The following is a 22,500-nucleotide window of genomic DNA, read 5'->3' as shown; positions in this document are numbered from 1 at the left end:
AACCAGTATAGTTCAGTCAGTACAGGGAACCAGTATAGTTCAGTCAGTACAGGGAACCAGTATAGTTCAGTCAGTACAGGGAACCAGTATAGTTCAGTCAGTACAGGGAACCAGTATAGTTCAGTCAGTACAGGGAACCAGTATAGTTCAGTCAGTACAGGGAACCAGTATAGTTCAGTCAGTACAGGGAACCAGTATAGTTCAGTCAGTACAGGGAACCAGTATAGTTCAGTCAGTACAGGGAACCAGTATAGTTCAATCAGTACAGGGAACCAGTATAGTTCAATCACTACAGGGGTAATCCCAACCTGGGGTATTATATGCATGTTGCAAGTTTATCATTAATGATGAATATGACAGGCAATAAAAATAACTAGATTATTTTATCGAATAATTCTTGATAAAGAAATATGCATTCCGAATAGGGAGATCGCGTGTGGGTACCAGGATCCTGGGAGAGTACAAGGGTCTATAGATGTCTATACATATATAGACCTTGGAGCGTACAAAGGCCAGATGAGTCTAACGAAAGAAACAAAGATGTTTGGACCATGGAGTTTTTCATTTTCGAAATTCTTATAGATTCTGTGGAAATATCAACCACAATGGCCTTTAATACCGAAATTAAATTTTGGGAATGTGTATCCACTGGAAATTCATTTATGATAAATGCTTCTGGCTGGGCAAGGATTTTAACCTATGCCCGAACTGAAAAAATGGTAATATATATATATATATATATATATATATATATATATATATATATATATATATATATATATATATATATATATATATATATATATATATATATATTAGTTTTATCATTTTAATGAGCTTGTCCTATTTTTTCTTCAAAATATATAAAGAACCATTTTTCTGTCGATGCAATAGTCACTGATTGAGAGGAAAATATAGAACATGAACAGACACATTAAGTTTATATATATGGGAAATTTTAAATTGATTATGAATGCTAAAATTATCAATAATATCAGGTTTCCCACCGTTTTAAGATTATCACTTGTTAAATTTTCATTTTATGGTCCTTTTATAGTCCTGTTTACCACCTGGGTCATAATGTCTGCCAATCTCCAATTCATTATCATGAAAGGTAAAACCTATAGACTACACTTGTATCATCTTGACCTGAAGAGAATTTTGAGATATTTTGGTGATCTAAGGGTCAAGGTCATGTTGAAGTTAAAAAGTCAAAATAGGAATTTAACCTTATCCATAACATCGTGCCATGTGCGATAGATCCTTCATATTTGCCATGCGTGCTCTGATCTTGAAGCAGATTTGTCAAGGAAGCTCAGATTTATATCTGAAGGTCAAAGTTAAAGGTCATACACAAGGATCAAGGTCAAATAGGAATTTGACCGCTTTGATGCATTCTTTTACTTTTGACTTTATTTGTCCCTCGCATCAGATTCTCATGTTACCCACAAAAAAGCTTTTTAAGAAATTTTAAGTTTTTCTTTTGACTCTATTTTAATTAATTAGATTACGTTTTAACCTGCATCCATTTTATCTCTGTTGATATAGAACAATTAACTTGTTATCCAAAATATCAAACCTCATTAATATAATCTTATCAGCATGTCAGTTAAGTTAAGAGTTCAGAAAACTTATGAATTCCGGTGTTGATTCTGAAGACATTTTGAATTTATTTGAATCTTTAATAAATGATGCGTGGCTGAGACCAGGTTTTTGTGTATGCATGTGAAGCCATTACTGTGTAGGAAGTACTAACAGTTCTCTTGAATTACTCATTAATGACACATCATCAATGTATCATGTCATGCTTCTCATAAGGGAATGTTTTGTTATAACAACGAGATTGTACTACGAAGTGGGCTTGTGCTAATCGCTAGATGGTGGATAATACAAATGATAGCAGGTACTAATAAGTTGTAATTGTCGCGTATAAATTATTAGATAAGTCAGACTTGGTATTTCGAGAGATAAGATGTTCTTTAACCCTGTATCACGTGTTATTATGTGAATAGTGTCATGTAATTCAGAATAGCTTGACAGTATAAACATGCACTGTTTAGTATCTTAAATCACACACTTCTTTTTGAAATATACTTTCCCAATTCTAAAGATTACGTTGTACCTTGAATAATGCTGTATCAGAGAACCTACAATCCGTGGTTCTTTTAAAATTGTCATAATACAGCGTTAGAGATTAATATAATCTCACTGTTCAAGACTTAATTGGGATTTAAGGTTTTTTTTAGTTATCCGAGTGGTAACCATGTTTGCTGGAGATTGCTGACCGATGCATTATGCGGGGTCACTGTGCCAAGAACCATGAGTTTGGGAATGAGAACTCGGGAAAACAATTTAAGAGATTGGTCCTAATGAAGTGCGATAGTAAGGGTGATTTATGCTAGTTCCGAGCACATTACTTGTTTACCTGGTGGATCAAAGACTCAGCTTTTTTCGTTGATAAGACGCTCGATTATTCATGACGTTCATAGAAAACGGTAGGTTTCATCTCCACATAGAAAACGATAGGTTTAATTTTTACAGAAATCTGATGACTGTGACTGTCAACACCTTTCGATGTTTATAAACATTTTGATAGGGAAATTGCGTTGAAGGTCATTAATGAGGATTTCAGTGACATTTAAGGGTTTAGATTATAAGAAATTATCTTTGGTTTTCATGTTTTACTGAAGTTCATATTAAGAAGAAAATGTAAGAATATTTTTGCATTTTTATGTGGCTACGTTTGAAGTTTTGTCCCTGAAAGATTAATGATTATTGCCCTTAAAATATTATCGTTTGAAGCTATTTTGTTCTTTTTGAAACGAGGGAAATGAATATTGTCAGAAAAATATATCGTGTAGAAGAATTGTTTAAAGAAAATAAGAATGTGAAGTAAAGCTCTACTATTTAAGATTTTAAGAATTATCAACATAATTTCCAGTCAACCAGTAGCGCCCTTCTGAAAGTTATTTAAAAAAGAAAATACCTGTTTTTAAAAAACAAAATTGGAATCCCTGGAAATTATTTAGTGTTAGGTTCTTATTAAAGTAGTTTTGATAGTTTATCTTAAAAATAACGTATTAGTCAATTGAAAAAAAATAACTTCCGTTTTTAAAAACAAAATTGGAAACCCTTGAAATTATTTAGTGTTAGGTTTACATAAAAATAGTCTTTATATTTTTTTTTTTTTTTTTTACAAATAACTGATTAGGCAGTTGAAAAAAATAACTTCCGTTTTTTAAAACAAAATTGGAAACCCTTGAAATTATTTAGTGTTAGGTTTTCATCAAAGTAGTCTTTATATTTTTTTTTTTTTTTTTTACAAATAACAGATATTGCAGTTAAAAAAAAATAACAATTCATATTTTAGTTTTTTTAATGTGGACGAGCAGCTTTTCGTGGCTACCATTCGATGTTTTGTGTGTGTGTGTGTAAGTAATATATTATGCCATATCTTTTCGTAGTAATAATGGTAATACCGTTCCAGAGTTGAATGCTGAATGCCACAAGAGGGCAAGACTTAATATGCGCCGTGTTGTCATGAAAGACTAATGGATTATTTTAATTTGCTGTATAAGTAGATGATCTCCCGAGGGAAATCTTTTTATTGTTTTCTCTGTCCGAGACAAATTAGAGGTAATATAATTAATTCCTTCGCCGTTTATTATTTTAGGGTCTTTATTATTATTATTATTTTATTTTAATTATCATCCTCATTATTATTGTTATTGTTATTATTATTTATCATTATTATTATCATAGTTATTATTATTATTATCATTATTATTATCATTATTATTATTGTTATTTTATAATTATCATCGTCATCATTATTATTGTTGTTATTATTATTTAGCATTATTATTATTATTATTATTATTATTATTATTATTATTATTATTATTATTATTACAAGCTAAGCTACAACTCCAGTTGAAAAAGCAAAATGCTATAAGCCCAAGGGCTCCAACAAGGAAAAAAAGCGCCCAGTGAGGAAAGGAAACAAAGAAATAAATAAACAAGAGAAATAATGAACAATCAAAATAAAATATTTTAAGAACAGTAACTATTAAATTGAGTATCAATGTTGTCTCTGTTGTGGTATCTTAGTACGATTTATTTTTTTATATAGAAGTACAATCTTTATGACAGATTTTTTTATCATTTTATCTATTATTATGACCGTTGTATTTATGGTTCATTAATTTCTCATGGTGTTAATTTATCCTAACATCAATGTTTTTTTTTTTTCTTTCAAATTGAGAATTCATGCGTTAATACCATATTGGTTATTTGATGTCTATTCAGTTTGATTTCATAAGAGGAAAGAAAGGGGGAATATCTAAAGGTCTAATGAGAACATTAAAGGTTTATTATTTATTTCATACCTCTGTCAAGGAAGTTTGGAGGAGGGTAGGTTTTCGCCCTCCGTTTGTCTGTTTGTGAATAATAGAATAGTGAAACTTCCAGGCATTAATTGTTATGTTGAGACGTGGAAGAGTTTAGATTTTGAAAGTCATAAGGTCAAAGGTCAAGGTCGACTGAAATAAGCAGCCGTGGTGGAGGTCTGCACTCTTTCTCATTATTATTATTATCATTATTATTATTATTATTATTGTTGTTATTGTTATTACTATTAAAGTTTGTCACATCATTGCCATTATGCCAACGCCATATGTGCAGTGTCAGTCTGCAGTTTGTCAAAATTTGATTAAATAAGTGAAGTCGGTTTGAAACTTAAGTTCCATCCCACTCTCCATTTTATTAAGCAAGAGGCAGAGAGAGAGACCCTTTCCTCTCCTCCCTCTCTCCCTCTCCCTCCCAGAAGTGATCAAGTAGGGAGTAGGAGGTATGAGTGCTGGAGGAGGACCACCACTTGAGAGGGTCTTTGTCCTCGTTGGGAACAATAAGATTGTCCTTTTTCTTTTAACTGTTTTCTTTGTTGGTGTGAAACACGCAACGATCTCTCTCTCTCTCTCTCTCTCTCTCTCTCTCTCTCTCTCAATACGTCCTATAGCTCTAATGAAATCTCTCTCTCTCTCTCTCTCTCTCTCTCTCTCTCTCAAAACGTCCTATAGCTCTAATCAAATCTCTCTCTCTCTCTCTCTCTCTCTCTCTCTCTCTCTCTCTCAAAACGTCCTATAGCTCTAATCAAATCTCTCTCTCTCTCTCTCTCTCTCTCTCTCTCTCTCTCTCTCAAAACGTCCTATAGCTCTAATCAAATCTCTCTCTCTCTCTCTCTCTCTCTCTCTCTCAAAACGTCCTATAGCTCTAATCAAATCTCTCTCTCTCTCTCTCTCTCTCTCTCTCTCTCTCTCAAAACTCCTATCTCTAATCTCTCTCTCTCTCTCTCTCTCTCTCTCTCTCTCTCTCAATTAGAGAGTACCCTTTTGCAATTGTTTATTCAAGTGTGATTCTTTTTGATGGTTCTGTTTTCTTGCTGCATTCTTATATGAAAGTGACCCCTTGCTAAGTTAAGGTTAATCTTCCATAATTAAATTATTGACCTTTTCTGTTATTACCTCCGCCAACGAAGTTGTAAGGAGGTTATGTTTTACGCCCTTATTGTGTGTGTGTTTGTGAACAGCTCCTTGGCCACAATTTTAATCGTAATGAAACTTGCAAGGATTAAATATTGTCTAAAAGCTGCAAATGAATATAGGAAGGTCAAAGGTCAAAGGTCAAGGTCATGCTCAAGCAAAATTTTCCATTTACGTAATCAGCCATAAGTTTGGACATTGGTGTCACTGAGACTTCAAATTTGGTTCATATTTGAGTGTATGAAAATCGACACCAATTAGTACATGTTAAGGTCAAGGTCGAAGTCGAGCAAAGGGTCGAGAAATCAGCTGCCGCTACTGAGTACCCCTCTAGTTATTATTATTGTTATTACTATTCTACTACTACTACTACTACTAGCTAAGCTACAAGCCTAGTTGAAATGGAAAAGCAGGATGCTATAAGCCCAAGGGCTCCAACAAGCAACTCTTGTTTTTTTTTTTTAATGCATGAATAATAAAAGGGAAGGAGAAGGTATTTTAATTGATGTCAGTTGAGTAGCGGACGTTGACATAAGTAATCATATTTTAAAAAGTAGACATTTTAAATGGAAAAAAGTAATAATATGAAATTTTGCTCTTTGTGGAAATCTGGTATCCTCCAGATTCCTCGGTATTGATGATGTGCTCCCATATATCTGCTATGTAAGAAGTCCATATTTGAATAATTATAGTTTTTTATGGTTGTATCGTGATATTGCCTTATTCGGCAAGTATTTGTGTAAATGACCCAGTAATCGCTGCTATCCTTATTCATGTTTCATGACCTTGTCTGAGTGATTACTCATGAAGAGTCGTGATTTTATAAATTATTTTAATCAGTCAGTGTTATAATCGTAGATAAATGACCCAATTTCTTGATGGTACCTGAATTTCTTTACCCACCTATTGCCATGTTCTATCCTGGATGATTTACTCAAATGCTTTGTTAAGAATTGCTTTAAAGTTATTACTCATTGTTTTGATTTTATTTGAACCATCTGAAAGTGACCCCTTGCTCTTTTTTTTCTCTTCTACAGTTGCAGCAGTTGGTAGTGTCCGGCGAACTAGCTTGCAGCAAAGAAGAAGCAGCCTCCCTCGCCTGCATCCAGCTGAGAATCGAGGAAAACTGGGCGCCCCCAGATCCCCCTTCCTCCGCCCAGACTCTCGCCCCTTCCTCCTCCACCCACGGCCACTTAACCCCCGCCCATACACCTACCCATGCCTTATCTCCTCGTGCCACCCATATCAGCCTGCCGGCGACCTCTCCCGCTCCCGAACATACCTTTAGCTTTAGCGTCGGCAATAGTCACTCCACGCCCTCACACCTCTCTGCCGGAGGGCGCCACCACTGCCATTCGGTAGCCCCCTCCAGTTCCACCCACCCTATCCTTGCCACGACCAATGCCAATAGCCATGGGGGTTTCCTCTCGACTACGACGCACTCACAACAGAACGGAAAGGTCAGTAGTGCCCTTGTTGCTCTGAGGGAGGTCTGTCTCGTCTTGTGTGTCCTATGAAGAAACCGTCTCGTTGCTGCTGCTTGTCCTCTCCTTCTTGTCCTTCTCTGATAGCTGTAGGATTCTTTTCACACCTCTACACTGTATAATTTAATGACATCTCCTTAGCAGTTTTAATATCCAACAGGTTTACTTAAAATAGTACTTTTATGTCTTCTGTATATATTACAGGGTTGAGTTGGTTATTTATTGTATTAACTTTAATGTTATGTAAATAAGATGCACTCTTCTTAGGGAATGAGGTGTGGATATCTTTGTGCACAAAAATTACATCTATTCATATTAATTTATTGGACTGTTAAGTCACTCGAGTTCAGTGGAGAGATGGAACGGATTTAATTGCATTAGTTGATTAAGGAACACTTATTATCAATAATAGAAAGTTTTACGTATTTATTTATACATTCAAAGGGACATCGTAGGGACGTAGATCGTAGTGTCTTATTTCTAATATACTTAGTGCTTAAGTTTAGCTTGTATCCTAATATACAGTAGGATTCGATTTCTGTGACCAAGATCTGTATAACTCGGTTTTGAAAGATTTATAGAACAAACACGTTTAAGAGTTTGAGTTTGTGGAACTCTTCAGTTCGGGAGTAGCGATAAACAGATTTCTCTGTTCAGTACAAACTTAGTAATTTTTTTTCCTTTATTAGGAAATATATAATTACAATTAACAACGATCCCTCTATAGTCCTTGAGCTATTTAACCAGGACTTCATGATTGGTATCAAATTCAAAATAACTACTTGATAGTTTACGATTTATTCTTAAAAGCGGTAGTATAGGAAAGCAAGCCAAAACTAACCGTCTTACCCAGAGTAAAGTAACCTGAGGTAAGGTTCGGCTGGGCATTGTGTTAAGCGAGAGTAAACATTCCGATGACGACTAGGGGACGGGTGTGTACCAAAGACGAGGCAGAGAAACACAGTTGCAACTGTGTGTCGTGTCAGGTGTTGTCATGTGTGAAGCAGGTGTGCGTCGGGAGAGCCACCTGCATTGTAGGAGAGGTGGTAACGAGCGTTAAACAGATGTGCGTCGACCGGGCTACTTTTCTATGGGAACACCTGCTTGATCAAGCGTTCAGTCAGGTGAGTTCTTCTCAACAGGTGTCGGGTATTGTCCTTCATACGGTTTTGGTACTAAAACTAACGATACAGTGTCAGCCACATATACGGGTTGTGGGTACTAATTGGTGATCTAGGAGAATTAAAACGGTTGTCAGGTTGATATAATCCGTACTGTTTGATATGCATGACGAAATGGGTCTTTATTTTGATAATTGGATTAAGTTAAACTGAAATGGTTATTACATATGCTGTGTGTATATATATATATATATATATATATATATATATATATTATACACTTGTGGATGTTTTATCAATTTATTCGTAATGAAAATTTCATTAGTTAATTATTGTGTATTCATGTAATCAAAACATAATCAAGTGACAATGATCCGATGATCATGCCTCATTTCTTAAAACACAATTTTATTTATTGGTCGATATTTATCTTCTTTTTTTTCCCAAATAAATGGTAATAATTGACCAGGATTTTATCATTGTTTATTATTTATTACTGTCAATTTTCAAAGTACCTGAGTGAGGTGTATAATAGAATAAACATTACAGCTTAATAATGTGATTTATTCGAAGGTTTTTTTTTTTTTTTTTTAAGCCGTTCAGTTGTCAATTCTGTTGTCAAAACTTGTTTTTGTTTTGATTTTGAAATTGATATATAGAATTACCTAAATTGATAAATAATTTCTGTTTTGGTAGTAGAATATAAGAGATTTGAAATACCACCTTTATTTTATTATTATTATTATTATTATTATTATTATTATTATTATTATTATTATTATTATTTGCTCTGACTCCAAGATAATTTTCAATGATTTTAGCTGTGCTTTTCAGCCTTATTGACCGAAATTTGGAAATATATAGATTTTAGATATTTGTCTCTATTTATTTCACGAATAGTAATTATTGTCATATAGACGGTTTTTCGTACATATCACACCGAGGGTGACCTTGCCAAACTCTGTTGATATTGGAAACGTTTTGAGAGTCCAATTATGCTGTTTTCTTCGAGGTTAAAGGCTTGTATGGACTGTAGTAGTAAAAAGGATTTAAGCGTCCAGCGACGTTGCTCTTTGTTGCTTTGTGACAATTAGTTGACTTGCATCAAATCAAGGCGATTCTTTTATTTTGTAAAAGAGGGTGACTAAATAAATGACAATATTACAATAAATAAATAAATAAATATATATATATATATATATATATATATATATATATATATATATACACTGTATGTATATGTATACGTATGTATATAATGTATAATGTACATATATAAATATGTATATATATATATGTATATATGTATTTATATATATGTATATATATATTATATATATAATATATATATATATATATATATATATATATATATATATGTATATATATATATGTGTGTGTGTGTGTATATATATATATATATATATATATATATATATATATATATATATATATATATATATATATATATATATATATATATATATATATATATATATATATATATATATATATATATATATATATATATATATATATATATATATATATATATATGTATTACATATATGTATGATTATATATCACAAGCACACATGATTTCAATCAATGTAAATATCACCCACGACTGGCATTTAATACCGAATTCTATCTTGGGAACATATATCCACTTGGAATTCATTTTATGGTAACAGCTTCTGGGCGGAAACCGTGCCTGCGAAGACTTTACCGACTGAGCTATCAAGATAGAAGGTTCTTTAAATCTGGGAAAGCAAAAAAATAGCAAGACATGGTGCAGTAGGGGTGTAGGGGGAGGGGAAGGGGTTGGTGCAGGAGGTACTAAACGACCTTGAACCGACATCGTGAACAGAGTCGACTAAAGAGAAGTTCGTGACGTCAGCGTACATTTGGTATATATTCAAAATAATTAAAAATGGAGCAATTATTCAAAAGTGTCACTATTTTTTAATTGAATATTTTAATTGGTAAATACTAGACAATAAATCTTATTTTTTAAAGAAACTTTTTTTGAAAATTACTACTTTTGCAGCGTATGACTTTTCATTGGCGGGAAATTAGCAGGCATCCTTGGGCAGTGGTCAATAGATGGCGTTAGTGTAGCAAAACATCGTCTGGGAAAACTAGTCATTCTCAAAAAAGTTGAAAGAAAACAAAACACTTTAATAAGCTTTATCATCAATTATTTACCAAATATAGAATATACAGTTCACAAATAGTGATACTTTTGAGTAATTACTCCATTCTTAATTTAGTTTATATTTTGAATATATGCCAAATGTACGCTGACGTCACGAACTTCTATTTGGTCGACTATGTTGATGTCGGTTCCAGATCGTTTAGTACCTCCTCAACTCCCCCCTCCCCCCCCCCCCGCAACATATCTTGGCATTATTTGCTTTCCCAGCATTTAAAGAACCTCCAAATTATTGTACAAAAAGAGGAGAGCTGCAGGAATGCATAGTTATGGAGTAAATGGAGAGCGTGCTCTTGTAAACAAATACTGAAGAACCTATCCATACAAGAGATCTTATATAATTTTTCTTATAATAAGACAGTAATATTTATTGAGAAATATTGCTATGTTAAGGATTTTAAAGGATTTCCTAAAATTTTTTATTTATGCTACATTTATTATTCAGTTTAATCATCAATTATGCTGTTTACTCTATATATTTCGGTCCATTTTAAGCTGTGTTAAGCTTTTTGAAAAAAAGTGGTTTGCAATCTGGTTTCTGTTAATATGAACGAATCGGAGGTGTGTTAGGTAATAGCCGAGAAGCGAGGCGAATGCAACTATCTTTATTTCGACGGAGTATGAGTATATATGCAACTCGTTCCAGTCAAGAACGGCACAAAAGTTCAAACACAATGATGCAAGAACATAATGCCTTAATAGGTTATCAGTGCGAGTGCAGAGTGATAACGACAACACACACACACACGCACACAATTACAGTCACAGTGTACGAACGTGTGTGATACACGTGCGGTACAGAAGGCTGAGTTATAACCGTAACTCCTATAGTAGTAAATATCGCTATTTCTCAATGTCATTAAAAGACGCCATATTAAGTTTATAATCGTTTTTAATTCTCAATTTGAGTTCGTTACTGATATCGCTGGTGTTACACCTTGAAAACCCGTCTCCAATGAAATATTAAAAGTCCATCAAGTTAGAATAATTCCTATTCAGAATGTGAATTTTCATTGTGAAATCAATTTGCGAAGGCTAAGACTACAGATGACGTAGTTCACGTAAAGCTGCACTGAAAAATACGGAGTTTTTAGGTTCTTGAAAGAGGAAAGTTGAAGAAATCGATTGTAGGGAACTTTTATTGTGTTTTGTTGGAAAGGAAGAATTGTCCCTTCTGGGATGAGTGAGGAGAAAAATATTTTAGATATTGCATTTTTTTTAATATAATCTCATATGACGGATATCATTTCAATAAAACTACTAAGTTTATTATATAGTCGAGTTACGTATGTGCATGAAAATTGTATATTATTTTTTTTATTAGTAGTAGTAGTAGTAGTAGTAATAGTAGAAGTACCAGTAGTAGTAGTAATAATTTATATGAAAAATACTATCCTTGATGTTGTTTTACGAAATTAACTTATTTTTTCTTATTTGTGTATGTTGTTTTTTTTTTTTTGGGGGGGGAGGGGGTGGCATCAAACCCGTGACGTTGGAAAAATCCAGCGTGTGTTTCATAACACTGTTCCAGCATCGGTTTGAGCCAGATCTCTTGTTTCCCAGACATAAAAATATCTGGAATCCAGAATTTTCCAGATTCATGGCGAGACACAAGACAATGCCCTTTTGCCAGGATCTCCGAGTATAATAGATTTATCCTTAGTAATGATACCCAGAAGTATTTTATTTTCTGGTAAACGTGGAATGTTTTTATTCAATGATCATTCTTTGAAGTATATTTTAATGTTTTACTAAAGATACATAGACGAATTATATAGCTGTACTATATTGAAGTATGTTATGTTGTTGATATTGGGGAAGTATATCTTGCTGACAGATATTTACCTCTGTCAACGAAGTTGGGAGGAGGTTATGTTTTTGCCCCTGTTTGTCTGTTTGTGAACTGCTTCTAAGCCCAAATTTTGCCCATAGGGTAGTGAAACTTTCATGGATTAATTATGTTTAAACTTAGAAGTGATTCGATTTTTAAAGTCCAAGGTCAAGGTCAAGCTAAAGGTCGACCCTAATCTTAACCCCTAGTTTGCACTTGGTTGTCACACACACTTCTAACTTGCCTCGACCCCAAGGTCATACAGGCTAGTAGTTTATAGATTCAGGGAATGTCAAGCTTCTAGAAAATAAGCTACCGTGGCGGAGGTCTGCACTCTCAGGGTACTTCTAGTGTAAAGTGTTTTACCTACAAAAATTGGAAGTATAACTCGGTTAGAGTGATACACTTGCAGATATACGGTACTGGTCATATGTAATATGGTCAGTCTCTAGGGCATTGTCCTACTTGCTAGGGCTATGTAACTGTCCCTTGCCTCTGCCATGTATGAGCGGCCTTTAAAGTGATAATGATTCTCAGCATTGTTTCACTAATAATGATAGCCTACTCGACGGTACTAACCAATTTAAGGTTTAAATGCATCTCATAAATGACAGGGGCAAGGGACAGTGACATTGCCCTATCTAGTAGGACAATGCCCTAGAGACTAACCATATATACATATGATCAGCGCCCAAGCCCACTCTCCACCCAAGCTAAGACCAAGGAGGGCCAGGCAATGTCTGCTGATGACTCAGCAAATAGACCTAAGGAGGGCCAGGCAATGTCTGCTGATGACTCAGCAAATAGACCTAAGGAGGGCCAGGCAATGTCTGCTGATGACTCAGCAAATAGACCTATAGGTTCCCCCAATTTGCTCGCATAGTAACGACCCTCCACGATCAAAACTTGTCCTTGGTTAATTCGACTCTTTTAAAAAAAAAAAGGAACTATTTTTACGTTTCTCTCTCTCTCTCTCTCTCTCTCTCTCTCTCTCTCTCTCTCTCTCTCTCTCTCTCTCTCTCTCTCTCTCTCTCTCTCTCTCCACCAATCGATCTGGAACTTTCCAGTTAATACCGAGGCCAGCTCTTCACTCTTAACGATCTTCTGATGACGTTTGGAAGCGAGCCATGTAATTCGCAAAGCATGTTGCTCGTTACAGCCGGATGTCGTCGTTTGATCCTCTCATTACCTGATTTTTCGTATCTCTCTCTCTCTCTCTCTCTCTCTCTCTCTCTCTCTCTCTCTCTCTCTCTCTCTCTCTCTCTCTCTCTCTCTCTTCCAATCGTGTGTTGTTACCGCTCTGTCAATTGTCCTTGAAGGGGATTGAATTTCCTATTATAGTGTACCCAATTTTTATAAGAATTCTTATTCCTCCTTTTTTCGTTCCTCCTATGACCTCATTTGTCTTGGTTGCATAGCCCGCTTAGAGACCGCTTCTGACTCTTATGTGATTTTAGAAAAACATAAAAGTTGTAGTGTTTAAAAGCCTGTAATATATATTACTGCAATGCTTGTAATGGCTTGAAAATTATTGATCCAAAAGAAAGCCTCTCAAAGGAAGTTTATAATCTAGTAAAGAATTTTGAATCAGTTAAGATATACTTCAAAATTTGCCAGCTCCAAAAAGAGAGATAATGACATATGCTGCCAAAGTTAAGGAAGGGAACCCGCTGATAATAGAACCCTCGAAGACTTCAGCTAAAATCACGTGAAGAATTGAGGTTGAAAAAGGCCCTCGAAGACAAAACAATTATTGATAAGAGGTCTTCAAATGGAATTATTGTAGTAAATCTCACAGATGACAGGGTTGGATATGAGACTTTCTGCAAGGTAAATAGCCTGGGTGCTTCAACTTAAGAAGCGAAATATCAGAAAATTGAAAGTGAAAATAAACAAGAAAAATATCTGATAATTGAAACTGGAAATTACAATTTACGTAGATAATGATGATGGTAATATAGTAGATGCTATATTTGACAAAAACTTCAATTTGTAATAGATTTAAAATGTAAAGGAGGTTATATTTTTACCTCAGTTTGTTTGTTTGATTGTCACCAGCTTAACTCAAAAAGTTATAGATGAATTTTGATGAAAATTTCAGGATATTTCAGAAAAGGGCTAACCTTGGTGGTGCCGGGATCACCATCTGGTTCCAGTATTTTTCTTATACAGAAGATTCATTCACCGTCAACATATGAAAGTGGGGAAATTTGGTCCGTAGACTTTTGTAAAATGTTGACAATCTTTATTGGCGGAGGTCTAAAATCCCTGATTGTGGTTTCTACATGTTCGAAATACCCTCGTCGGTTTTAGGACTGCTCACTCAATGCTGAAATGTTTGAGCTTGAAATTCGAAAGGTTATTCAAGAAATCGGAGGTTATTCGTGAAATTAGAGACATGGGGTATGTCACGGGGTTGGGGGGGGGGGGGCGTCATAGTTGTCACGTGGTCACTTACTTCCACGGATTGTTAATTCAAAACTGGTGATAAAGTTTACGGAATATGTGCAGGAATTCATAGCACAAAGGAGTACAACTCTTGAAGCAATATGTATAATCAGTACTAAACTATAACAAAAAGAAAAATACATGATCATGTGATGACTTTGAGAAGTTTCATAGTTCTGGATATGGAATTGATGAAAATCGTAGTGAGTGCGGGTCATGCATAATAAACATTTCATAAAATTTTGCTGTGTAAACATTCAATGTTTAAAATAAAACTCTGCAAAGCAGTGTGTTCATAAATAAAAAGTGTTTTGACATATTTGCGATTTATGAAACATAGCCTGGTGGTTTTGACACGGATGAGATAACTGAAATGTTTTCACTCATATTTCGTGCCAGGGCATGCTGCTGAGCCCTTTGTTTTCAATTGCTATTCTCATCGTGAGATCATAAAAAAGGACAATAACCATTTTTTAATTTATTATTATTATTATTATTATTATTATTATTATTACTATTATTACTTGCTAGGCTACAACCCTAGTTGGAAAAGCAGGATGCTATAAGCCCATGGGCTCGAACAGGGAAAATAGCCCAGTGAGGAAAGGAAACAATGAAAAATATTTCAGGAACAGTAACATTAAAATAAACATTTCCTATATAAACTATAAAAACTTCAACAAAACAAGAGGAAGAGAAATAAGACAGAATAGTGTGCCCGAGTGTTCCCTCAAGCAAGAGAACTCTAACCCAAGACAGTGGAAGACTATGGTGCAGAGGCTATGGCACTACCGAAGACTAGAGAACAATGGTTTGATTTTGTAGTTTCCTTCTCCTATAAGAGCTGCATACCATAGCTAAATAGTCCCTTCTACCCTTACCAAGAGGAAAGTGACATTTGAACAATTACAGTTCAGTAACTCCTTGGGTGAAGAAGAATTGTTTGGTAATCTCAGTGTTGTCAGGTATATGAGGACAGAGGATAATATGTAAAGAACAGGCCAGACTATTCGGTGTGTGTATGTAGGCAAGTGGAAAATGAACCGTAACCACAGAGAAGGCTCCAATGTAGTACTGTCTGGCCAGTCAAAAGACCCATAACACACTAGCGGTAGTATCTCAACGGGTGGCTGGTGCCCTGTCCAGTCAAAAGACCCATAACTCTTTAGCTGTAGTATCTCAACGGGTGGCTGGTGCCCTGTCCATCTTACTACCTCTTGAAATACATTTTACACGCAGAAACAAAAACAATTTTTTTTCTTTGTACTTTGGTATTTTACGCGCCTCCGAGACCAAATATAAATGTATTTTATTGAGTAATTTAGTATGTTTATTGAGGGGATTGGATGGCAACAACGAAATTGCTTATCTGTGGAGATTGCAATCTTCTGATCAATGACGCATGCAGTCGTGATGCAGCTGCCTTTATTGAACTACTGGAATCATATCAATTGGTTAATAATGTTGATTGTGCCACGACTTTGACTGGGCATACGTTGGCTTTAGTTTCAAGTGATGGTATGAATATTGTATCCTTTATTAGTGTGGAGAAGTGCAGTGTCTCCAGTGCGTAAGCTTAACCTTTTTAGATTACCCTTACGATAAAGCAGTGGTAATTTTAGAAATACGTATGATTTCTCTCTCCATGTTTCTTTATTTTACTAAGGAAATAAGTGGGGTCACGGTAGATTACAATAGGCTATGTGTAGATTGCTTTATAAGTGTATTCAAAAGGGTAAATGGAAATTTGTGTAATAGAATGTGCCCGTTGATTTAGAAGACTATAACTGTTAAGGACAGATCTTTGTTCGATGGGGAGATTATGAAGAAAAAAAAACTTAAATAGGGAAAGTGGAGACAGTTAACCCTTTCACTGCCATTGGTGATTTAGTCAAAATATGATAAAGGAGGCCCTGTTTTATGATCGCCCAAATTATGGAAAGTTGGTATTCAATAGCAAGGTCTTGATGTGAGCTTTCCAATAAATATCAACATGGTAGGGGCTGTGTGGCCTTCAAAGAATTTGCTACGTTATAAGTTTCCTTGAAATCACCGCTGGTAGTGAAAGGGTTAAAACTTCCAAGTTACTTGGAGGGAACACAAAATATATATCAACTTTTCAAGGAGGAAGAGAAACGAATACTTTGAGCTGAAAGGAAATGGAAAGCAGCAAGACATAAGTTATATCGTCCTTTATATGGGCTTATAGTAGATATGAATTAAATAAGGGCTTTCAGATGATTAGTGGCAAAGAATTAGCGGATTCGTTTATATAAATCTTTTAAAACAAAATAAAAAACATTTATGGACATTCCATATCATATGGTTGCTGAACCAAACGCACAAATTTGATTAGCGAGATTTAACATTTGTAACAAATGAGGATGTTATCAGAAGTATCAAGGGGACAGTGAAATAAATCGATCGTTTAATTTTGTCCATCTCTTGAAGTTATAGGCGTAGAAAACATTCCCACGGTTAAAAATTTACCGTAAAATTTTTTTTGTAATTAATGTTGCCAGGCATTTACCTTTTTAAAAACGGATATATTGACGTAAATGTGTGACATTATGGTCACCAACCCGTAAAAGATATTAACAAAGTAGGGTAAAAATTACGGGGGGTTGTATTTTACTGAAATGCGGCTGAGAACAGTATATTTTTACGGAGAATTTCCGTTTAAAATTACGGTTTATTTTAACAGGGTAGTCTTTCGGACATAATTAGGAAAATCCTTATCAGTGCTCATGCGAATCTCTTCCCCATGGAACGAATTTCTGTAGAAAGAATTTGGTTACTTTTAATCTAGCTACAGCTAGAGTACGAAGGACGGGACCCCTCTTCTGAGTGCCCATGTTGACATTCCACCCAAACAGTGGACCACATCGTGTGTGTGAACAAGGACCAGTCTGCACAGGTTTAGACCTATTTGCATGTAATGAAGCCGCTATGCAGTGGATAGAATGTTTGTGCGATAAGATATGATGACGAATTTGAAAAATAGTAAATATTTTACACAGGACTACTGGAATTCTGAGCACTTGCATGTAATTGCAAGTGCTACCACTATTTTGTAATGTACTTTCAGGATCTATACAAATGTTAATGTTTATGGTTTATAAGGATATAGCATTTCTTCTACGTGACACAATGAATGAACCGAAAACCTCTGGGCTTTGTACTGGCAACGGAAGTAACTACAAACATTGGGAAATTACCAGATCGATAAGCGAAGGATTTTCGTGAGTAAAAAGTTGTGTTGGGTGGAAGTGCTATAGAAAAATTAAGGTAGTCAAACAAAAGAGATATTGTAAACTCTTTTGGTTTAGAGACCGCAAAATATAGGGTCAGTCTAGATTACGCCTATCTCGTGTAACCCTTACACGGTTTACTTACATTAGCATTACATATAAATCTAAAGAAAAGTAAAAATTCCTGATATTTCAAACTTACATCTTAATAAAGGCAGCCACACAATGAGTGTTTACAGATGATATTACCAAAAGAGGAGCAGCAGTTGACTGGCAGTGTGTGAATTTTCAGTCTAATGACAGCTGTCAGTGTTGATGACAAGGGAATGAACAGAGAGCAACTTCCTGATGACTTGTCAAGGAGTCCTTGTTAATACCCACGCCAACAAAGTTGAGAGGAGGTTATGTTTTGGCCCCTGCTTGTTTGTTTCTAATAACTTCCTGACCACAATTTCACTCGCAGAGTAATGAAACTTTCAGGGATAGATTATGTTGAGATGTGGAAATGATTCAATTTTGAAAGTTCTAGGTCAAAGGTTAAGGTCGAGCGCATTAACCCATGCCTTAACAGCAAGTTTGCACATTGTTGTTGTTACAGACTTCAATTATGCCTACAGTCTAAATTGGTTCTGGTAAAGGCAAGCTGGTTTCTAGAAATAAGCAGGCCGTGGCGGAGGTCTGCACTCAGTTTTTTTCAGTTCTGTTATTTAGTTTGTTTTATCTTCAAGTTATTGTTTATTAAGCATACTCAAATCGGCAATAATGACCACTTGTGATGCCAAATTATTATAGATCATTCATTCATTCCTCGAGGGAGCCATGTTAGAAGTCTATAGTTTTGCGTCGCATTCACAGAAATAACTTCGCTGAGCAGGTGTGAATAGATGGTTCAGCAAGAGTCTTCGGTCGGGTAGATTGGATAACATAACCTTGTATCGACCGCAAGCTTGATTGAACCTGGTTAAGTGCGTTTGGTTATTGTGTCTATTTTAAGTGATCGAGTGTGTTTTAATACTGTCGGGGAGACGGGACAATACAGAACTATGTGATTTTAGTATTCTAAATTGAATAAAAAATTCCCAACATTGATAAAGGAAAGATTTTTGGTTTGTCAAAGTTTATCATTTAATTGCATAGATGTATTAGAAATGGAAATTTTTTCAGTGTAAATAAAGATAAAATATGATTAATATTACTTGATTGTGGTTAGATACATAGTTATCTCGGTGGCTTCAATTTTTTTTTATATCTGGGAGGATGCTTTGTGAAAGATAATGTTTTTATACAGTACTTGGATTACCTGGATATAGCTTGCCGTTAATTTTGGACATTCATACTAGTATGTATTTACCCTGTTATGCTGATAGCAGCATGGTGATGAATGAAATTTTTAGGTAATCCCCTGACATTTTGTAAACTGCAAATATGGTTCCAAGAGAGTGAAGAAACTTGCTCAGTATAGTCAATCACTAAGTCCCATTCCATTGTAAAAAATCAGATTTCCTTTTCCATTTAGTAACTTTTTACTTTTCTAGTCATGGCGTCTTGATTTAGTAAAACTGGAAAACGAGGAGAAACTTACTTGCAAGCGTTACTTAGGTCTCATATGAAATGCCATATGGAAGGGGCTGTAATGGCTGCAGCCGATTAGTCTAGTTTTTGTCCCATTTTGGTTTGCCATTGTGTCACTTGGATCTATTTTGTAGCTGGTTTTATTCAACTGACCTCCAACTTGCTATACCACTACTTTTCTCTGAACTAGAGTCGCTGCAAAGATTCAGAGTGAAATAACCCCACCCCCGGATGACGCCATAACCAATCGCGTTCTCCCGGACAACATGATTGGCTATGATGTTGTCAGGGGTGGGGCTTATTTCGCTCGGAATTTCTGCGAAGACTTTAGTCCTGTTTTATATCTTTACTAGGCTGAACCGAAAATATGAGAGATGTCGCCCTTCCTGTTCTGATATCTTTTATCATGCAAGCTCTCAAACTTTCTCGTTGTAGGTGTCGTCGTTTAGGTGCCTAGTTGTATTCACTTCATCCTTCTTCAATAAAAGCTGCCCTGCCTCTTTCTTCCTTCTTGCTATCCACCCTCTATTTTACTTTACATTGCAGGATTGGGGTTTCGTCCCAGTTACCCACTGGTAATGTATGGTCTCCTTTGCCCCTGTGGTTGAAACTACGTGCAATTTCATAAGCCTAGCCTCTTGATTTCTCACGATTAAAAGTAAACTTTCATAACTTTTTCTGTGTGATCAAGATCCTTTTAAAAGCAGAGCTCCATCATTCAACTTGGGCTAACGTTCTTAGCTCACTTATGAGATTTCGAGACTAATCACACTTCTACGTACCCTAATTTCCCTTTCTTCGTATTTACAATGCAGACTATTTATCTTATCAGCTTCTGTCAGTTTTCTATATCATTCTTGCAAAATCCATACTTTATTTCTATGGACAGTTAGCCACATAGCCCTTCATAATTATCGAAAACTGTCATCACTCCTTAAAAACATTTTGCAGAGATTTTTACCTACCTTCCTTCAGTTATTGTGACCCGTCTCCTCCCACTTCCTTCCATAATCTATCACATTTGCATGGACGTGGAAATCTCCTTTGATGCATTACTCAAATATTGCGCAATTTATCTTGTTTCGATGTTTGTTCCTTTTTTTCTCTCGTTTTTTGCAATGATTTTAAACTTTGCCGGCACGAGTTTCACTTCGTACCTTTCCTTTTTTTTTTTTTTTTCCCGGCACGAGTATTAGCTCGTATCTTTACTCTTCTTGTTTTTTTGTGATGACTTTAAATTTTGCCAGCACGAGTTTATAGTTCTTGCTCGTATATTTTCTTGATGCGTGTCTTTTCCTAGATGTCAAAATCCTATCGACAGATTTTTGCCGATGATCGATAAATTTCCCTCAATCAGAAAAAGGTCAAGAGATTGGACCCGATGATGATGCTGGTTGCGTCAAAGGGCTTACGGCCAACACCCACCCACCCCCCCCCCAAAAAAAAAAAAATGAAAGAAAGGTGAGGATGCAATGTAAAGAACATGATTGGGTGAATAAGGCAGAGTAAAGGTGGAAAGGGGGGGCGGGGGAATAGCGGAAGAATGAACTTTCCGGAAAAAAAGATGGAGGAAAAATGGAAAAAGGAAGTTAGGAAGTGAAGTAAAGGAAACAGAGAAAATGTGTTGGTATTGCCCGTAATGTCATTCGTCTTTGGGAACACTCGATGTGGAGAAAGGCGGGGGATGGATGGAGTAAGCAATAAATGGGAGGGGAAAGGAAAATTGTCGATAACAAACATTTAGGGAGTGACAAATTGTTTTTGAGTTTTGGGGGCGACGTGTTTTTTTAGACAGTTTTACTATGTGGTAAAAGTAACCACCTCTGGATTTAGAATGGAGGAGATGAAAATATAGCGAGAGAATAAAAGTAGGGGGAATAAATTCGGAAGAATATACATATGTAATAATAAAGAATAGAAGAGCGAAGGTAATTTTAATCACGTCCAGTATCCTCTCTCTCTCTCTCTCTCTCTCTCTCTCTCTCTCTCTCTCTCTCTCTCTCTCTCTCTCTCTCTCTCTCTCTCTCTCTCTCTAATGTAGACCAATCAGGAAATGAATTCAGAAAAATAATGATCAGGAAGCTTTCATATTTGCATTCACTCAGCCTAATGGTGTTTTAGAACCATTGTCAATCAGAAGTCTCTCTCTCTCTCTCTCTCTCTCTCCTCTCTCTCTCTCTCTCTCTCTCTCTCTCTCTCTCTCTCATATAATGCTGTTATTTTATATTTGTAAAGTTAAACTGTGGTTAGTATTTCAAGGAAAGCCAAATACCTTCGTTCCTTTAAAGGATTTTGAATATGACAGTAGTTAGAAATTAGTAAGAATATCCTTCGCTGAGTATGTGCCTCAAATATTGATAGTAGGAGGCAATATCCATTTGATTTCATTACCGAGATGGAAGAAAATTATAAGTGAAACTTATCGTGAAACGTGAAAACTATGACTTTAGGTCACTTTTTTTTTTCTCTCTTAGCTGAAAGGATAAAGTTATGAAGCATTCTGAAAAGGCATGCAACAAGCAAACATCATACCATTAACAAATTTCATGAAGTATTAAAAGCATTAACAAATTTCATGAAATATTAAAAGCATTAACAAATTTCATGAAATATTAAAAGCATTAACAAATTTCATGAAGTATTAAAAGCATTAACAAGTTTCATGAAGTACTAAAAGCAATAACAAATTTCATGAAATATAAAAAGTATTGAAAAATTTCATGAAATATTAAAAGCATTAACAAATTTCATAAATATTAAAAGCATTAACAAATTTCATATATAAAAAAACATTAACAAATTACATTAAATCTGAAAGTATTAACAAATTTCATTAATTATTAAAACATTAACAAATCTTATGAAATTTTAAAACCAACATAGGAAATTTTAAACCAAAGTGTCATGAAAATTTAAAATAAATTTCAGGAAATTTTAAAACCATTTTATAGAAATATCATATACCAAATTTCGGGAAATTTTAAAACCATTTTATAGAAATATCATATACCAAATTTCGGGAAATTTTAAAACCATTA

General features: G+C 35.0%; 1 protein-coding gene across 1 annotated transcript in view; it reads left to right on the top strand.

The window, feature by feature from the left end:
• The window catches only part of LOC137623285 (uncharacterized), a 426,454-nt gene that overhangs the window by 304,903 nt on the left and 99,051 nt on the right, over positions 1–22,500 (top strand). Inside the window, 1 exon segment of the mRNA XM_068354064.1 lies at positions 6,578–7,000. Within this exon segment, the coding sequence (XP_068210165.1) occupies positions 6,578–7,000 (423 nt within the window).

This window comes from Palaemon carinicauda, chromosome 30 (genome assembly GCF_036898095.1).
Source record: "Palaemon carinicauda isolate YSFRI2023 chromosome 30, ASM3689809v2, whole genome shotgun sequence".
NCBI classification, from domain to species: Eukaryota; Metazoa; Arthropoda; class Malacostraca; order Decapoda; family Palaemonidae; genus Palaemon; species Palaemon carinicauda.
The sequence above is the reverse complement of the archived record's forward strand: the minus strand, read 5'-3'. Positions and strand labels throughout refer to the sequence as shown.